This window comes from Oncorhynchus clarkii, unplaced genomic scaffold, assembly GCF_045791955.1.
Source record: "Oncorhynchus clarkii lewisi isolate Uvic-CL-2024 unplaced genomic scaffold, UVic_Ocla_1.0 unplaced_contig_10310_pilon_pilon, whole genome shotgun sequence".
Lineage (NCBI taxonomy): Eukaryota > Metazoa > Chordata > Actinopteri > Salmoniformes > Salmonidae > Oncorhynchus > Oncorhynchus clarkii.
In genome coordinates, this window is record NW_027258652.1 from 41,378 (window position 1) to 61,492 (window position 20,115).

Consider the following 20,115-nt stretch of genomic DNA (forward strand, 5'->3'; position numbering starts at 1 on the left):
AATGGAGTCTCCCCATGGTATCATTTACTTTACATAGCTAATAATAGAGTCTCCCTGTGGTATCATATACTTTACATAGCTAATAATGGAGTCTCCCTGTAGTATCATATACTTTCATTGCTAATAATGGAGTCTCCCCGTGGTATCATTTACTTTACATAGCTAATAATGGAGTCTCCCTGTGGTATCATATACTTTACATAGCTAATAATGTGGTATCATTTACTTTACATAGCTAATAATGGAGTCTCCCCATGGTATAATTTACTTTACATAGCTAATAATAGAGTCTCTCCGTGGTATCATATACTTTACATAGCTAATAATGGAGTCTCCCTGTAGTATCATATACTTTACATAGCTAATAATGGAGTCTCCCCGTGGTATCATTTACTTTACATAGCTAATAATGGAGTCTCCCTGTGGTATCATTTACTTTACATAGCTAATAATGGAGTCTCCCCGTGGTATCATATATTTTACATAGCTAATAATGGAGTCTCCCCGTGGTATCATTTACTTTACATAACTACTAATGGAGTCTTCCCGTGGTATCATTTACTTTACATAGCTAATAATGGAGTCTCCGGTGATATAATTTACTTTACATAGCTAATAATGGAGTCTCCCTGTGGTGTCATTTCCTTTACATAGCTAATAATGGAGTATCCCCGTGGTATCATATACTTTACATAGCTAATAATGGAGTCTCCCTGTGGTATCATTTACTTTACATAGCTAATAATGGATTCTTCCCATGTGGTGATATACTTTACATAGCTAATAACGGAGTCTCCCTGTGGTGTCATTCTCACACACACACACACACACACACACACACACACACACTAGCGAGTATGGTAAGCACGAGTCAGAAAGCCTGTAAGCAGCAGCAGTCCTATCAGTCCAATAAGCTCTGTTCTAAGTGTAGAACCATTTATACCACACAGAGCTGTCCCTTGGTGGTTGGCAACCAGAGGAGTGGAGGTCTAATTATTATTGACTCTTTTCATGATCAACAATAATAATAGCAACAGCAAGTAAAGTAGGTGAAGCCCATGTTGTTGTTGGTGGTGGGTCCATTCAACATTATCGACCATTTTCCCACAATCCCTTTCACCATTCAACAACAGTCCCAAGGGGAGTAACGAAGTAACAAGGCTTCTTTAGGCCTGGGGTAAACACTTGACCTTTCCCATCTCCCCTTTCACACTGATTTCCTCCGCTTCCCGAAGACATTATTGATGAGTTTGGCCATGGACTTGGAGCCACTAGGTCTCCGTCTTCTCTCCTTGGCCTTGCCCCCAAGGCTGGCGTTGTGGACCATTTTCGAGAACATGAGGACCACTTCCTGGTAGTGTTCTGCGGCTGAGAGCTCGTAGAACTGTGTCTGGGACTCGGCTGCCAGGCGCTGGCCTTCCTCTCGACGCACCTCCCTCACGTGGCACAGGTCCTGCTTGTTACCCACCAGGAACACCAGAGTGTCAGCATCCCTGAGGGGGGGAGAGAGAGAGAGAGAGAGAGAGAGAGGAGGAAGACAGGATTAGCAGGAAATAAAAATATATGAGACACAGTGAGGACGGACATAACGAGTCCCTGGATGTAAGACAAGACAAACCAAGAGGACAGGTTGAGTAAACGGTAGTGACGTTTAAAGACTACGGGACATCTGAAAATGACACCCTCTTCCATTTTACATGACACTATTTCTTACCAGAGGCATGTCAAAATGAGGTTAAGAAGCAGTCCAAAGTATTGCTCTCTTTATAGGGAATAGGGTGCCCTTTTCAGATGTAACCTACGAGACTAAAACCTCGATGGAGAGTTGAGGGTATCGTCATTGTATGTGTCAGTGCTAAACTGTAGGTCTGTTGTTCCCTCATCCCCATTAGACAGATGTTCCCTCATCCCATTAGACAGATGCTCCCTCATCCCATTAGAGAGATGTTCCCTCATCCCATTAGAGAGATGTTCCCTCATCCCATTAGTGAGATGTTCCCTCATCCCCATTAGTGAGATGTTCCCTCATCCCAATTAGACAGATGTTCCCTCATCCCCAGAAGACCATTAGACAGATGTTCCCTCATCCCCAGAAGACCATTAGACAGATGTTCCCTCATCCCCATTAGACCATTAGACAGATGTTCCCTCATCCCCAGAAGACCATTAGACAGATGTTCCCTCATCCCATTAGACAGATGTTCCCCCATCCCCAGAAGACCATAAGACAGATGTTCCCTCATCCACATTAGCCAGATGTTCCCTCATCCCCTTAGACAGATGTACCCTCATCTCCATTAGACAGATGTTCCCTCTTCCCCATTAGACAGATGTTCCCTCATCCCCATTAGACAGATGTTCCCTCATCCCCATTAGACAGATGTTCCCTCATCCCATTAGATAGATGTTCCCTCATCCCATTAGATAGATGTTCCCTCATCCCATTAGACAGATGTTCCCTCATTCCATTAGACAGATGTTCCCTCATCCCATTAGTGAGATGTTCCATCATCCCCATTAGACAGATGTTCCCTCATCCCCATTAGACAGATGTTCCCTCATCCACAGAAGACCACTAGACAGATGTTCCCTCATCCACAGAAGACCACTAGACAGATGTTACCTCATCCCCATTAGACAGATGTTCCCTCATCCCCATTAGACAGATGTACCCTCATCTCCATTAGACAGATGTTCCCTCATCCCCATTAGACATATGTTCCCTCATCCCCATTAGACAGATGTTCCCTCATCCCCATTAGACAGATGTTCCCTCATCCCCATTAGACAGATGTTCCCTCATCCCATTAGACAGATGTTCCCTCATCCCATTAGACAGATGTTCCCTCATCCCATTAGTGAGATGTTCCATCATCCCCATTAGACAGATGTTCCCTCATCCCCATTAGACAGATGTTCCCTCATCCACAGAAGACCACTAGACAGATGTTCCCTCATCCACAGAAGACCACTAGACAGATGTTACCTCATCCCCATTAGACAGATGTTCCCTCATCACCCAGAAGACCATTAGACAGATGTTCCCTCATCCCTAGAAGACCACTAGTGAAAACATTCCAACGATCAGTTCAGCCATAATAGAGAGATGACATGAGACGCCTCAACAGCAATAGAATTATCATAGTGACAGGAGAATTCAATAGCAGCTAGATATTTACTAGAGGATTGGTTTGGGGGCAGAATGATGAGTTAGTGGTGTATTGGAATTACTACCAGCTAGAACTGAAGGTCATACAGACAATAGATCTTGGCTCTGAATTTTAAAAAAAAGGTGCTGAATAATTGTCACATGGACATGAGCCAGAGAGTTGAATCTCTGTGGTAAAATCTATCAATGGGATTACTACCGATGTAACAGTTGTTGGGCAGTGTGGGCGGCTGTTAAACCCACATCGACGTCCAATCTATTGATGCACAATGACAATAATAGGATGGAATGTCAGTCCCACTGACTCCACTCTCCCCCTACGCCAAGTGGATGGAAGGTCTATATCAGTGTGAGAGTCTACCCTTTGGTAGGTGAGGTGTGTGTGGACAGACTGGACAGGTAAGAGTCTATGGACTGGACAGGTGAGTGGATGGACTGGACAGGTGAGTGGATGGACTGGACAGGTGGGTGGATGGACTGGACAGGTGGGTGGATGGACTGGACAGGTGAGTAGATGGACTGGACAGGTGAGTAGATGGACTGGACAGGTGAGTAGATGGACTGGACAGGTGAGTAGATGGACTGGACAGGTGAGTAGATGGACTGGACAGGTGAGTAGATGGACTGGACAGGTGGGTGGATGGACTGGACAGGTGAGTAGATGAACTGGACAGGTGGGAGTGGATGGACTGGACAGGTGAGTGGATGGACTGTACGGGTGGGGTGGTGGACTGTACGGGTGGGGTGGATGGACTGGACAGGTGCATGGATGGACTGGACAGGTGGGGTGGATGGATTGGACAGGTGGGGTGGATGGACTGGACAGGTGAATGGATGGACTGTACGGACTGGACAAGTGCATGGATGGACTGGACAGGTGTGTGGATGGACTGGACAGGTGGGGTGGATGGACTGGACAGGTGAGTGGGTGGATGGACTGTACGGGTGGGGTGGATGGACTGGACAGGTGCATGGATGGACTGGACAGGTGTGTGGATGGACTGGACAGGTGTGTGGATGGACTGGACAGGTGAGTGGATGGACTGGACAGGTGAGTGGATGGACTGGACAGGTGAGTGGACGGACTGGACAGGTGAGTGGATGAACTGGACAGGTGGGGTGGATGGACTGGACAGGTGAGTGGATGGACTGTACGGGTGGGGTGGATGGACTGGACAGGTGCATGGATGGACTGGACAGGTGTGGTGGATGGACTGGACAGGTGGGGTGGATGGACTGGACAGGTGAGTGGATGGACTGTACGGACTGGACAGGTGCATGGATGGACTGGACAGGTGTGTGGATGGACTGGACAGGTGGGGTGGATGGACTGGACAAGTGAGTGGATGGACTGGACAGGTGAGTGGGTGGATGGACTGTACGGGTGGGGTGGATGGACTGGACAGGTGCATGGATGGACTGGACAGGTGTGTGGATGGACTGGACAGGTGTGTGGATGGACTGGACAGGTGGGGTGGATGGACTGGACAGGTGGGGTGGATGGACTGGACAGGTAGGGTGGATGGACTGGACAGGTGAGTGGATGGACTGGACAGGTTAGTGGATGGACAGGACAGGTGAGTGGATGGACTGTATGGACTGGACAGGTGCATGGATGGACTGGACAGGTGTGTGGATGGACTGGACAGGTGTGTGGATGGACTGGACAGGTGGGGTGGATGGACTGGACAGGTGGGGTGGATGGACTGGACAGGTGAGTGGATGGACTGTACGGACTGGACAGGTGCATGGATGGACTGGACAGGTGGGGTGGATGCACTGGACAGGTAAGTGGATGGACTGGACAGGTGAGTGGATGGACTGGACAGGTGGGGTCGATGGACTGGACAGGTAAGTGGATGGACTGGACAGGTAAGTGGATGGACTGGACAGGTGAGTGGATAGACTGGACAGGTGACTGGATAGACTGGACAGGTGAGTGGATGGACTGGACAGGTAAGTGGATGGACTGGACAGGTGAGTGGATGGACTGGACAGGTAAGTGGATGGACTGGACAGGTGAGTGGATGGACTGGACAGGTGAGTGGATGGACTGGACACGTGAGTGGATGGACTGGACACGTGAGTGGATGGACTGGACAGGTAGGGAGTGGATGGACTGGACAGGTGAGTGGATGGACTGTACGGACTGGACAGGTGAATGGATGGACTGGACAGGTGCATGGATGGACTGGACAGGTGAGGTGGATGGACTGGACAGGTGAGTGGATGGACTGGACAGGTGTGTGGATGGACTGGACAGGTGGGTGGATGGACTGGACAGGTAAGTGGATGGACTGGACAGGTAAGTGGATGGACTGGACAGGTGAGTGGATGGACTGTACGGACTGGACAGGTGAGTGGATGGACTGTACGGACTGGACAGGTGAGTGGATGGACTGTACGGACTGGACAGGTGATTGGATGGACTGTACGGACTGGACAGGTGAATGGATGGAATGGACACGTGAGTGGATGGACTGGACACGTGAGTGGATGGACTGGACAGGTGGGGAGTGGATGGACTGGACAGGTGGTGGGTGGATGGACTGGACAGGTGGTGGGTGGATGGACTGGACAGGTGAGTGCATGGACTGGACAGGTGAGTGCATGGACTGGACAGGTGCCTGGACGGACAGGTGAGTGGACGGACTGTACAGGTGAGTGGACGGACTGAACAGGTGAGTGGATGGACTGAACAGGTGAGTGGATGGACTGAGCAGGTGAGTGGATGGACTGGACAGGTGAGTAGATGGACTGTACAGGTGAGTAGATGGACTGGACAGGTGAGTAGATGGACTGGACAGGTGAGTAGATGGACTGGACAGGTGAGTAGATGGACTGGACAGGTGAGTAGATGGACTGTACAGGTGAGTAGATGGACTGGACAGGTGAGTAGATGGACTGTACAGGTGAGTAGATGGACTGGACAGGTGGGTGGATGGTTACCTTTTGGCCACTCCCAGGTTTAACTCTCTGATCAGGTGTACTATGGCTTTAGCCTTGATGAAGGAGGAGCGGTCACTGATGTCATAGACCACTACGAAGCCATCAGCCCAGTGGATCTGGTCGGTCAGAGTCGACTTCCCCTCACAGGCCTGCAGAGCAACACAAACAGCAAGGACATGTTGCTATAACCAAGCAATCTGATACACACCAGTGGAGGCTGGTGAAGGGAGGGTGGGCTCATATTGGCCATATACCACACATCCTCTGGCCTTATTGCTGAATTATAACCCAAGGTTGCCTTCGCCCACTTCTGGCCATATCCACTTTGTTATCGCAAACACCCATCCAACTCCTAGTGGTAAATCTCCTGTCACTTCAGAGCAAATTCAGTCTTCCTTCTGTGGGGAATTGGTTCTGAGGGGAGGGGGGGGGGTTCTGATTTACAGTGATGTATTAACTGTGGGGGGGGGGGGGGGTGGTTCTGGTCTGATTTATAGTGATGTATTAACTGTGGGGGAAATGGAAAGAGGGAGGGTAGGAGGGAGACATGGAGGGAGGGTGAGAGGAAGACAGGGAGGGTGGGTGGGAGGGAGACAGGGAAAGAGGGAGGGTGGGTGGGAGGGAGACAGGGAAAGAGGGAGGGTGGGTGGGAGGGAGGGGAAAGGGGGAGGGTGGGAGGGAGACAGGGAGGGAGGGTGGGAGGGAGACAGGGAGGGAGGGTGAGAGGAAGACAGGGAGGGTGGGTGGGAGGGAGACAGGGAAAGAGGGAGGGTGGGTGGGAGGGAGACAGGGAAAGAGGGAGGGTGGGTGGGAGGGAGACAGGGAAAGAGGGAGGGTGGGAGGGAGGGAGGGAGACTGCTGCATGCTTGGCTGGGCACAATAAGTGAGATTGATTACTCTGTCAGGGGTTTTCACTGCACTGACTATATTATCCTGTACCATACATTTATAATCCTGTACCATACATTTATAATCCTGTACCATACATGTATTATCCTGTACCATACATTTATTATCCTGTACCATACATTTATTATCCTGTACCATACATTTATTATCCTGTACCATACATTTATAATCCTGTACCATACATTTATTATCCTGTACCATACATTTATAATCCTGTACCATACATTTATTATCCTGTACCATACATGTATTATCCTGTACCATACATTTATTATCCTGTACCATACATTAATTATCCTATACATTTATAATCCTGTACCATACATTTATTATCCTGTACCATACATTTATTATCCTGTACCATACATTTATTATCCTGTACCATACATTTATAATCCTGTACCATACATTTATTATCCTGTACCATATTTATTATCCTGTACCATATTTATTGTCCTGTACCATACATGTATTATCCTGTACCATACATTTATAATCCTGTACCATACATTAATTATCCTATACATTTATAATCCTGTACCATACATTTATTATCCTGTACCATACATTTATTATCCTGTACCATACATTTATAATCCTGTACCATACATTTATTATCCTGTACCATATTTATTATCCTGTACCATATTTATTGTCCTGTACCATATTTCTTATCCTGTACCATACATTTATAATCCTGTACCATATTTATTATCCTGTACCATACATTTATAATCCTGTACCATACATTTATTATCCTATACATTTATTATCCTGTACCATACATTTATAATCCTGTACCATACATGTATTATCCTGTACCATACATTTATAATCCTGTACCATACATTAATTATCCTATACATTTATTATCCTGTACCATATTTATTATCCTGTACCATACATTTATAATCCTGTACCATACATTAATTATCCTATACATTTATAATCCTGTACCATACATTTATAATCCTGTACCATACATTTATTATCCTGTACCATACATGTATTATCCTGTACCATACATTTATTATCCTGTACCATACATTTATAATCCTGTACCATATTTATTAACCTGTACCATACATTTATTATCCTGTACTATACATTTATAATCCTGTACCATACATTTATAATCCTGTACCATACATTTATAATCCTGTACCATACATTAATTATCCTATACATTTATTATCCTGTACCATATTTATTATCCTGTACCATACATTTATAATCCTGTACCATACATTAATTATCCTATACATTTATTATCCTGTACCATACATGTATTATCCTATACCATACATTTATTATCCTGTACCATACATTTATAATCCTGTACCATACATTTATAATCCTGTACCATACATTTATAATCCTGTACCATTCATTTATTATCCTGTACATTTATTATCCTGTACCATACATTTCAGATAGAGGAATATTGGGTATGAGAGATGGCTTTTCTTCAGCGTATAAATTGTTGTTCATGCATGTCAATGGATGGCCACTCAGATAACTGAATTGTGATACAAAACATGATGGTCAACAACGTGGTTCTCCTCCACCTCTCAACTCACCTGTGAGCATGGATCATAGAGTTCTAGATTCAGCTGTCTACCATCAATAGACAGACGCTTTCTGTATATGCATTCTGCATGAGAGAGAGAGGGAAAGAGAGAGAGAGAGAGTAAGAAAGAAACAGAGAGAGAGACAGAGGGGGATAGAGAGAGAGGGATAGTGAGAAAGAGAGAGAGAGATAGACAGAAAGAGAGAGAGAGAGACAGAAAGAAAGAGAGAGAGAGAGAGAGAGAGAGAAAGAGAGAGAGAGACAGAGAGACAGAAAGAGAGAGAGAGAAAGAGAGAGAGACAGAAAGATAGAGAGAGAAAGAGAGAGAGAGAGAGAGACAGAGAGAGAGAGAGAGAGAGAGAGAGAGAGAAAGAGAGAGAGAGAGAGAAAGAGAGATGGGGGAGTGAAATAATAATTAGATAACATGAAGCTACGGTAGTAGCTCAGTCCAGTTTCCACAACAGTCACTATCTAACCTACTGCCCGGAGGAGTGTTATTCAACCTTTGGATCCATAGAAATAGGATCAATACTAAATAATGACAACACACAGACTAATACCAATATTGACTAGATACTTTTATTTTGAATCACTGTAACCTAAAATATTTCATACAAATGATCCAACATCAACAACACAGCATGTAGCCGACAACACAGCATGTAGCCGACGACACAGCATGTAGCCGACAACACAGCATGTAGCCGACAACACAGCATGTAGCCTACAATACAGCAGGTAGCCGACAACACAGCATGTAGCCGACAACACAGCATGTAGCCTACAATACAGCAGGTAGCCGACAACACAGCAGGTAGCCGACAACACAGCAGGTAGCCGACAACACAGCATGTAGCCGACAACACAGCATGTAGCCGACAACACAGCATGTAGCCTACAACACAGCAGGTAGCCGACAACACAGCATGTAGCCGACAACACAGCATGTAGCCTACAATACAGCAGGTAGCCGACAACACAGCATGTAGCCGACAACACAGCATGTAGCCGACAACACAGCATGTAGCCGACAACACAACATGTAGCCGACAACACAGCATGTAGCCGACAACACAGCATGTAGCCGACAACACAGCATGTAGCCTACAACACAGCATGTAGCCTACAACACAGCATGTAGCCGACAACACAGCATGTAGCCGACAACACAGCATGTAGCCGACAACACAGCATGTAGCCGACAACACAGCACGTAGCCGACAACACAGCACGTAGCCGACAACACAGCACGTAGCCGACAACAACGCACGTAGCCGACAACAACGCACGTAGCCGACAACACAGCACGTAGCCTACAATACAACACGTAGCCGACAACACGTAGCCGACAACACAGCATGTAGCCTACAACACAGCATGTAGCCTACAACACAGCATGTAGCCTACAACACAGCATGTAGCCTACAACACAGCATGTAGCCGACAATACAACTGAACAATACTTCTGATGCAAGTAGTCTAGCTGTAGCCAATCATCTACCATCTGATGAAGGACAATGTGTTCACTTGGTAACGTCAGGAAATCGAACAATTACGTAATTATGTCAGAACTGGACGTGCGTAATGATGCGTAAAAGCAATGACAATGGATCAAAGATCAATTGGAAAACAGAACTTTTGCAAATTATTTTTAAACATTTTTTTTTACAGATCGTTTCATAATAATTAGCATGACGTTGTATTCATGTTACACAAGTCTATTGTAGCAAACTAAGTAGGTTAGAGACCTTACCTGATGATGAGGCATATTCGCCGATAAATCGCCTCGTCAGGAATCGAACGATGAGGGCTGAGGAAGGAATACGATAGTTAAAATCAATAGCCTACGAACAATGTACACATTTGGACAAACAATAAGCCAAACCAACCGAACAAAACGTTTTTACATGACAGGTAAAACATGTACCTGATTTCCCGACTCCTTCGCCTCCCAAAACCGCAAGTTTAATATCATTCATTGTGGCGGTTTGATTCCGTTACGATTTAAAAAAAGTGGTTGTTAAAGTTTACCACTTCAAAGAAAAAAATAACAATAATCCCTTTGAAAAATGTTTTTTTGTATCGAGCAGGACGCATCCATAGTCGTTTGACCGTTTCCACTCTGTCGCTCTGTTCAAGTGTTGATCTGTTGGAGCGGCGTCCCGGTACCGGCGCTGCCGTACAGCCGTTTATCTCAGGGTTCTGAGGCACGCGCTGTTCTGAACCGAGAGACAGAGAGAGAGAGGGAGAGGAGCAGCTCGATCACAACGTCACTATGACGAACACAGTGGTTGAAGTGAGTGAGACACGGACATCAGAGGCATGCTTTTAGAAATGAGAAGCACTCTTGTTTTTCATGGAGAGGAGAGGTAGTTTTTGTGTTTTTCCCTCCCTCCCTCTTTATTCTCCTCATTGAAGATACTCAATTCAGTAGGTTCTAGAATGAGCTATATGAATGTGTTCCCTCATAGCAACACAGACCATCAACACAGAGTAACATCAAGACCTCAGTGACCTATAAAATAGCCCATCATACACTACATGACCAACAGTATGTGGAAACCTGCTCGTCCAATAATCTCATTCCAAAATCAGGGGCATTAATACGGAGTTGGTCCCCTCTCTACTGCTATAACAACCTCCATTCTTCTAGGAAGGCTTTCCACTAGATGTTGGAACATTGCTGCTATAACAGCCTCCACTCTTCTGGGAAGGCTTTCCACTAGATGTTGGAACATTGCTGCTATAACAGCCTCCACTCTTCTGGGAAGGCTTTCCACTAGATGTTGGGACATTGCTGCTAAAACACCATTCCAGCAGACGGTTTCCATTGCGCATGGTGATCTTAGGTTGGTGTGCGGCTGCTCGGCCATGGAAACCCATTTCATGAAGCTCCCGACAAATAACAGCTCTTGTGCTGACGCTCTTGTGGACCAGCATTTGGAACTCGGTAGTGAGTGTTGCAACCGAGGACAGATGAATTTAACACTCTACATGCTTCAGCACTCGGCGGTCCTGTCCTGTGAGTTTATGTGGCCTACCACTTCGCGGCTGAGCCGTTGTTGCTCCTAGACGTTTCCACTTCACAATAACAGCACTTACAGTTGACCCGGGGCAGCTCTAGCAGGGCAGAACTTTAACGAACTGACTTGATGGAAAGGTGGCATCCTATGACGGTGCCACATTGAAAGTCACTGAGCTCTTCAGTAAGGCCATTCTACTGCTGATGTTTGTCTATGGAGATTGCATGGCGGTGTCCTCGATTTTATGCAACGGGTGTGACTGAAATAGCCAAATCCACTAAATTGAAGGGGTGTCCACATACTTTTGTATATATAGTATACTTTTATAATAAAGAAACCTTTCATTGACACTGTTAGAGCTCTGATATTAGGAAGGAAAACATCTGACAAAAATTGGCACAAAAGTGTACATCTGCTCCAGACATGACATCAGGCGAACACTTGACATATTTTACAGAACTTATAAGTTATATCTTATCAACTGAGGTAAAAGTGGGAAAAGGAAGCTGGCTCGCTGTACATACTCTGGATTGTTTGCTTATCAGCAGAACAGGCTTGTTTCAGGCACTTTTCTAGAGGCAAGCAAGGTAAGTCATAAAAATAAAACGGCAGGGGGGGGAGAGAGAGAGAGAGAGAGAGAGAGAGGGAAAGAGAGAGAGAGAGACAGAGAGAGAGAAGAGAGAGAGAGAGACAGAGAGAGAGAAAGACAGAGAGAGAGAGAGAGACAGAGAGAGAGAAAGACAGAGAGAGAGAGAGAGAGAAAGACAGAGAGAGAGAGAGACACAGAGAGAGAGAGGGAAAGACAGAGAGAGGGAGGAGAGAGGGAGGAGAGAGAGAGAGATGAAGAGGGAAGAGAGAGAGAGAGAGATGAAGAGGGAAGAGAGAGGGAGGAGAGAGAGCAAGAGAGACAGAGAGAGGAGTGAAAGAGGGGAGAAAATGACAATAACTAGATAAAATGAGGCTATGGTAAAGTCCAGTTTCCACAACAGTATTGTGAGGCAGACCCTCCTGAACTATGGCTGCCATCTCTACATTAGAGGATCTGACTTGACAGGGAACCAAGCAGTGTCAGAGTGGTGACAGGGAGTCTAGTGGTGTCAGAGTGGTGACAGGGAGTCTAGCGGTGTCAGAGTGGTGACATTGAGTCTAGTGGTGACAGGGAGTCTAGTGGTGACAGGGAGTCTAGTGGTGACAGGGAGTCTAGTGGTGTCAGCGTGGTGACAGGGTATCTAGCGGTGTCAGAGTGGTGACAGGGAGTCTAGTGGTGTCAGACTGGTGACAGGGAGTCTAGTGGTGTCAGAGTGGTGTCAGAATGGTGACAGGGTGTCTAGTGGTGACAGGGAGTCTAGCGGTGTCAGAGTGGTGACAGGGGCTCTAGTGGTGACAGGGAGTCTAGTGGTGACGGGGTCTAGTGGTGTCAGAGTGGTGACAGGGAGTCTAGTGGTGTCAGGGAGTCTAGCGGTGTCAGAGTGGTGTCAGAATGGTGACAGGGTGTCCAGTGGTGACAGGGAGTCTAGCGGTGTCAGAGTAGTGACAGGGGCTCTAGTGGTGACAAAGAGTCTAGTGGTGTCAGGGAGTCTAGTGGTGTCAGATTGGTGTCAGGGAGTCTAGTGGTGTCAGAGTGGTGATATGGAGTCTAGCGGTGTCAGAGTGGTGACAGGGAGTCTAGCGGTGTCAGAGTGGTGACAGGGAGTCTAGCGGTGTCAGAGTGGTGACAGGGAGTCTAGCGGTGTCAGAGTGGTGACAGGAAGCTGAAACTAGATTCACTCTGAAAAACAATGCTCCTGCTGAGACACTATCACAGAAATGTTCTTGTTTTTCAGAGGCACGTAAGGTAAGGCCAAACAGAGCAATCTGATTATCTCGCTCTGTTTACCATGGTGATTGTTATCTAGTCAATATAACAATCTGATTCTCTCTCCATTGATCGTAAACAACTATTATTTTAACAACAAGCTGTAACCTGGGAACATCATAAAAGGACTTGATGGTACAGTACAGTTGGCATAATTGTTGTTGGACCAGCATGTTATTAAACCTCTCTAACACTGTGTTGTTGGACCAGCATGTTATTAAACCTCTCTGACACTGTGTTGTTGGACCAGCATGTTATTAAACCTCTCTAACACTGTGTTGTTGGACCAGCATGTTATTAAACCTCTCTGACACTGTGTTGTTGGACCAGCATGTTATTAAACCTCTCTAACACTGTGTTGTTGGACCAGCATGTTATTAAACCTCTCTGACACTGTGTTGTTGGACCAGCATGTTATTAAACCTCTCTAACACTGTGTTGTTGGACCAGCATGTTATTAAACCTCTCTGACACTGTGTTGTTGGACCAGCATGTTATTAAACCTCTCTAACACTGTGTTGTTGGACCAGCATGTTATTAAACCTCTCTGACACTGTGTTGTTGGACCAGCATGTTATTAAACCCCTCTGACACTGTTGTTGGACCAGCATGTTATTAAACCTCTCTGACACTGTGTTGTTGGACCAGCATGTTATTAAACCTCTCTGACACTGTGTTGTTGGACCAGCATGTTATTAAACCTCTCTAACACTGTGTTGTTGGACCAGCATGTTATTAAACCTCTCTGACACTGTGTTGTTGGACCAGCATGTTATTAAACCTCTCTAACACTGTGTTGTTGGACCAGCATGTTATTAAACCTCTCTGACACTGTGTTGTTGGACCAGCATGTTATTAAACCCCTCTGACACTGTTGTTGGACCAGCATGTTATTAAACCTCTCTGACACTGTGTTGTTGGACCAGCATGTTATTAAACCTCTCTGACACTGTGTTGTTGGACCAGCATGTTATTAAACCTCTCTAACACTGTGTTTGTTGGACCAGCATGTTATTAAACCTCTCTGACACTGTGTTGTTGGACCAGCATGTTATTAAACCTCTCTAACACTGTGTTGTTGGACCAGCATGTTATTAAACCTCTCTGACACTGTGTTGTTGGACCAGCATGTTATTAAACCCCTCTGACACTGTTGTTGGACCAGCATGTTATTAAACCTCTCTGACACTGTGTTGTTGGACCAGCATGTTATTAAACCTCTCTGACACTGTTGTTGGACCAGCATGTTATTAAACCCCTCTGACACTGTTGTTGGACCAGCATGTTATTAAACCTCTCTGACACTGTGTTGTTGGACCAGCATGTTATTAAACCTCTCTGACACTGTGTTGTTGGAACAGCATGTTATTAAACCTCTCTGACACTGTGTTGTTGGACCAGCATGTTATTAAACCCCTCTGACACTGTTGTTGGACCAGCATGTTATTAAACCTCTCTGACACTGTGTTGTTGGACCAGCATGTTATTAAACCTCTCTGACACTGTTGTTGGACCAGCATGTTATTAAACCCCTCTGACACTGTTGTTGGACCAGCATGTTATTAAACCTCTCTGACACTGTGTTGTTGGACCAGCATGTTATTAAACCTCTCTGACACTGTGTTGTTGGACCAGCATGTTATTAAACCCCTCTGACACTGTTGTTGGACCAGCATGTTATTAAACCTCTCTGACACTGTGTTGTTGGACCAGCATGTTATTAAACCTCTCTGACACTGTTGTTGGACCAGCATGTTATTAAACCTCTCTGACACTATGTTGTTTGACCAGCATGTTATTAAACCTCTCTGACACTATGTTGTGGGCCTGGAGGCTGAGAGACAGCACCGGCCTGGAGGCCGAGAGAGAGCGCCCCGAGAGACAGCGCCGGCCTGGAGGCCGAGAGACAGCGCCGGCCTGGAGGCCGAGAGACAGCGCCGGCCTGGAGGCCGAGAGACAGCGCCGACCTGGAGGCCGAGAGACAGCGCCGGCCTGGAGGCCGAGAGACAGCGCCGACCTGGAGGCCGAGAGACAGCGCCGACCTGGAGGCCGAGAGACAGAGAGCGATAGAGACAGAAAAAGGAGAGAGAGTTGTGTTTTTCTTATCTCGGATGGTGGCTGATATGCCTGAATGATTCTGTTCCATTTCCTTCTGATCTCCCTCCCCTCCCCCACTCACTTCCCCCTCCCTCCCTCCCTCCCTCCCTCCGATCAGAGCTGGAGTTGGCCTGTCACCATGACGATGATGTAATACTCTATCAATAAACTAATGAAAGGGTCTGGCGTTGAGCTTCCCAGCAACTTCATATCTCTTAGTGTTGACTGACCCAAAGTTTCTATTGATGAGTTCTGTATGAGGACGGTCTGACCCAACATCAGGGGAGGATAAAGTATGATGGGTTAGAATGATGGGTCACTGTGATGGGTCACTATGATGGGTCAGTGTGATGGCTCAGAATGATGCGCCAGTATGATGGGTTAGTGTGATGGCTCAGAATGATGCGTCAGTATGATGGGTCAGAGTGATGGGTCAATGTGATGCGTCAGTATGATGGGTCAGAGTGATGGGTCACTATGATGGGTCAGAATGATGGGTCACTATGATGGGTCACTATGATGGGTCAGAATAATGGGTCACTATGATGGGTCACTATGATGGGTCAGTATGATGGTCAGAATGATAGGTCAGAATGATGGGTCACTATGATGGGTCAGTATGATGGGTCACTATGACAGGTCACTATGATGGGTCAGTGTGATGGGTCACTATGATGGTCAGTATGATGGGTCAGAATGATGGGTCAGAATGATGAGTCAGAATGATGGGTCAGAATGATGGGTCAGAATGATGGGTCACTATGATGGGTCAGTATGATAGGTCAGAATGATGGGTCACTATGATGGGTCAGTATGATGGGTCACTATGACAGGTCACTGTGATGGGTCAGTGTGATGGGTCACTGTGATGGGTCACTATGATGGGTCAGTATGATGGGTCAGAATGATGAGTCAGAATGATGGGTCACTATGATGGGTCAGAATGATGGGTCAGAATGATGGGTCACTATGATGGGTCAGTATGATGGGTCAGAATGATGGGTCACTATGATGGGTCACTATGATGGGTCAGTATGATGGTCAGAATGATAGGTCAGAATGATAGGTCAGAATGATGGGTCACTATGATGGGTCAGAGTGATGGGTCAGAGTGATAGGTCAGAATGATAGGTCAGAATGATAGGTCAGAATGATAGGTCCGAGTGATAGGTCAGAATGATAGGTCAGAATGATAGGTCAGTATGATAGGTCAGTATGATGGGTCAGTATGATGGGTCAGTATGATGGGTCACTATGATGGGTCACTATGATGGGTCAGAATGATAGGTCAGAATGATAGGTCAGAGTGATGGGTCAGAGTGATAGGTCAGCCATGTCCACAGAAATAGCCCCCACCACAGACCTACTTGCCATGATCAGTTCTAATGAGAGATGCGAGACAAGCTGGCAAAATTTTAAACTGGAATTGGGAAGAGAAACAAAGACAAAATGTCTGATCCAAGCGAAGAGGCTAGATGGAGACCTACATGCCTCTGTGTCACACCTAACTCTCTAAATCCATTTAACCCCAGTGAGTTAAGTTAAAGGTGCCAAAACAAGAGGTTTTAAGGCAGATCAATATTTTCTCTGTGCCACCTATCTTAATCCATTTGACCCTGTAGAGGCCATTCAGGTGAAAGGACTTGGGCTCCTGATAATGTAGGACAGCAGACACCCTTTAAACCCCCCGACTCTCCTCTGAGATCTCTTCTTCTACCCATGCTAGTCCAAATAACAGGCTTACTGGGCATTTTGATACATGACCCTATGCATGATGGGACGTAAATGACTTCATAAACTCTGGAGTCACACCTGTGTGGAAGAACCTGATTTCAATATACTTTGTATCCCTCATTTACTCAAAGGGTGTACTTGATGTTGGCAGTTACCTGTAGGTCGGTCTCTAATTCATGAAAAAATAGTTTTGGTTATTAAAAGAGAGGTAATCACAGCCTAAACCTTGGAGGTGTCCCAAATGGCACCCTATTCTCTTTGTAGTGCACTACATTTGACCCGATCTCTATGGGCCCCTGGTCAAAAGTAGTGCACTACAAAGGAATACGGTAGGTTGCAAATTTGAGACGTAAAACCCTTTGTTTAGAAAGGCAACACGCTCGGGAACACTAGTTTCCTCTACTTCCATCGTCCAATGAATGATCTGGACCGGCGTATCCCGTAGCAACACTCAGGAACAACACCCCCCCCCCATACATGGCATTACTGTTAGTCTTAAAGAGGAAGAGTCATATCTCTAACACTCAGGAGAATACAGTAAATCAGCCTCCTATCTCTTTCACTGTCCAGTATATTATTACATTGCTTTGACAGAAGCCATCTGTTCTTGGCACCCGGCTCACAAGCGTAAATATCGCTATCGGAACGACAGCGTTCTTTCAGATTAAACACTCTATAAACAGGATGGACGGAGGTGCAGTCACACTGACATTTTCACTCACGCTTTTGTAGCGTTATCTCAGGGAGGGCTTTAGTGAGGAAGTTCAATGGTGATATATATATATATATACACACACAGACACCAGGAGACCACATAGACACCAGGAGACCACATAGACACCAGGAGACCATACAGACACCAGGAGACCACATAGACACCAGGAGACCACACAGACACCAGGAGACCACACAGACACCAGGAGACCACACAGACACCAGGAGACCACATAGACACCAGGAGACCACACAGACACCAGGAGACCACACAGACACCAGGAGACCACACAGACACCAGGAGACCATACAGACACCAGGAGACCACACAGACACCAGGAGACCACACAGACACCAGTAGACCACACAGACACCAGGAGACCATACAGACACCAGGAGACCACACAGACACCAGGAGACCACACAGGCACCAGGAGACCACATAGACACCAGGAGACCACACAGACACCAGGAGACCATACAGACACCAGGAGACCACACAGACACCAGGAGACCACACAGACACCAGGAGACCACACAGACACCAGGAGACCACACAGACACCAGGAGACCATACAGACACCAGGAGACCACACAGACACCAGGAGACCACATCAGACACCAGGAGACCACACAGACACTAGGAGACCACACAGACACTAGGAGACCACACAGACACCAGGAGACCACATAGACACCAGGAGACCACACAGACACCAGGAGACCATACAGACACCAGGAGACCACATAGACACCAGGAGACCACACAGACACCAGGAGACCACACAGACACCAGGAGACCACACAGACACCAGGAGACCACACAGACACCAGGAGACCACACAGACACCAGCCCCGGCTGTGACACCAATGCAGCACTGCGGTTCACGACCAGCCCAGTTCTAATAGCAGAGAGCCACTTGAAAACACTGAAACGATGAAATGTCAAGCCTTTATTTTGATCATGCAGTTGTTCTCTCTGATCTCTTCTCCCTCTCTTCTCTCTCAGCCTCTTCTTCCCAGAAGGCTTTTCATCTACAGAGAAAATGGCTCCCATTCAGTGGTTGAACGGACAGGTAGAGAATACTATCAGTGTGGAAATAGGACAGAAAGAGAGAGAAGGCCTTCAGAAAAGCAGGTTGGGTGCTGTTTGTTGACAGAGTTGTCAGACACCAATGTCTACTATTAACACTACATGAGTAAATCTAACCCAAGGCTAACTAACCTGTGTCTCCAGTGCAAGCAACAACACTATGTTACCCCACCTATAGGATTACCGTAGACCTACATTTACACTACATGGACAACTAATGCAACTCTAGAGGTTTGCAGCAGGCCAGGCATCGCTCATATAGAGAGGGGCAGTAGTTATAACCTCTATGATATGGAACTACAGAGAGGGGCAGTAGTTATAACCTCTATGATATGGAACTATAGAGAGGGGCAGTAGTTATAACCTCTATGACATGGAAATATAGAGGCAGTAGTTATAACCTCTATGACATGGAAATATAGAGGCAGTAGTTATAACCTCTATGACATGGAACTACAGAGAGGGACAGTAGTTATAACCTCTATGACATGGAAATATAGAGAGGGGCAGTAGTTATAACCTCTATGACATGGAAATATAGAGGCAGTAGTTATAACCTCTATGACATGGAACTACAGAGAGGGGCAGTAGTTATAACCTCTATGACATGGAACTACAGAGAGGGACAGTAGTTATAACCTCTATGACATGGAAATATAGAGGCAGTAGTTATAACCTCTATGACATGGAAATACAGAGAGGATCAGTAGTTATAACCTCTATGACATGGAAATATAGAGAGGGGCAGTAGTTATAACCTCTATGACAGATATAATCTGGCACTGTCCAGGAGTGTTCAGACTGGACTGTTCTTTAGAAGGTAAACACTGTCCAGTAGTGTTCAGACTGGACTGTTCTTTAGAAGGTAAACACTGTCCAGTAGTGTTCAGACTGGACTGTTCTTTAGGAGGTAAACACTGTCCAGTAGTGTTCAGACTGGACTGTTCTTTAGGAGATAAACACTGTCCAGTAGTGTTCAGACTGGACTGTTCTTTAGGAGGT

At 46.2% G+C, this 20,115-nt stretch overlaps 1 protein-coding gene across 1 annotated transcript; it reads right to left on the reverse strand.

Annotated features, from left to right (window-relative positions):
• Nucleotides 1-803: 803 nt before the first annotated feature.
• On the reverse strand, nt 804-10,576 carry LOC139397829 (ras-related and estrogen-regulated growth inhibitor-like protein). Its single transcript, XM_071144252.1, has 5 exons — nt 10,525-10,576; nt 10,351-10,407; nt 8,608-8,681; nt 6,119-6,267; nt 804-1,493 (listed from the first exon to the last, which is right to left on the reverse strand). Exons 1-5 carry the CDS (start codon nt 10,574-10,576, stop codon nt 1,208-1,210), a joined length of 618 nt encoding a protein of 205 aa, XP_071000353.1. The 3' UTR covers nt 804-1,207.
• Between the last annotated feature and the right edge of the window lie 9,539 nt (nt 10,577-20,115).

Coding starts and splice junctions, on each gene's coding strand:
- LOC139397829 (XM_071144252.1), bottom strand. CDS start 10,576: ATGAATGATATTAAACTTGCGGTTTTGGGAGGCGAAGGAGTCGGGAAA. Junction 10,408..10,524: donor CGAAGGAGTCGGGAAATCAG/GTACATGTTTTA, acceptor TTCCTTCCTCAG/CCCTCATCGTTCGATTCCTG. Junction 6,268..8,607: donor TCTATGATCCATGCTCACAG/GTGAGTTGAGAG, acceptor GTTGCTCTGCAG/GCCTGTGAGGGGAAGTCGAC.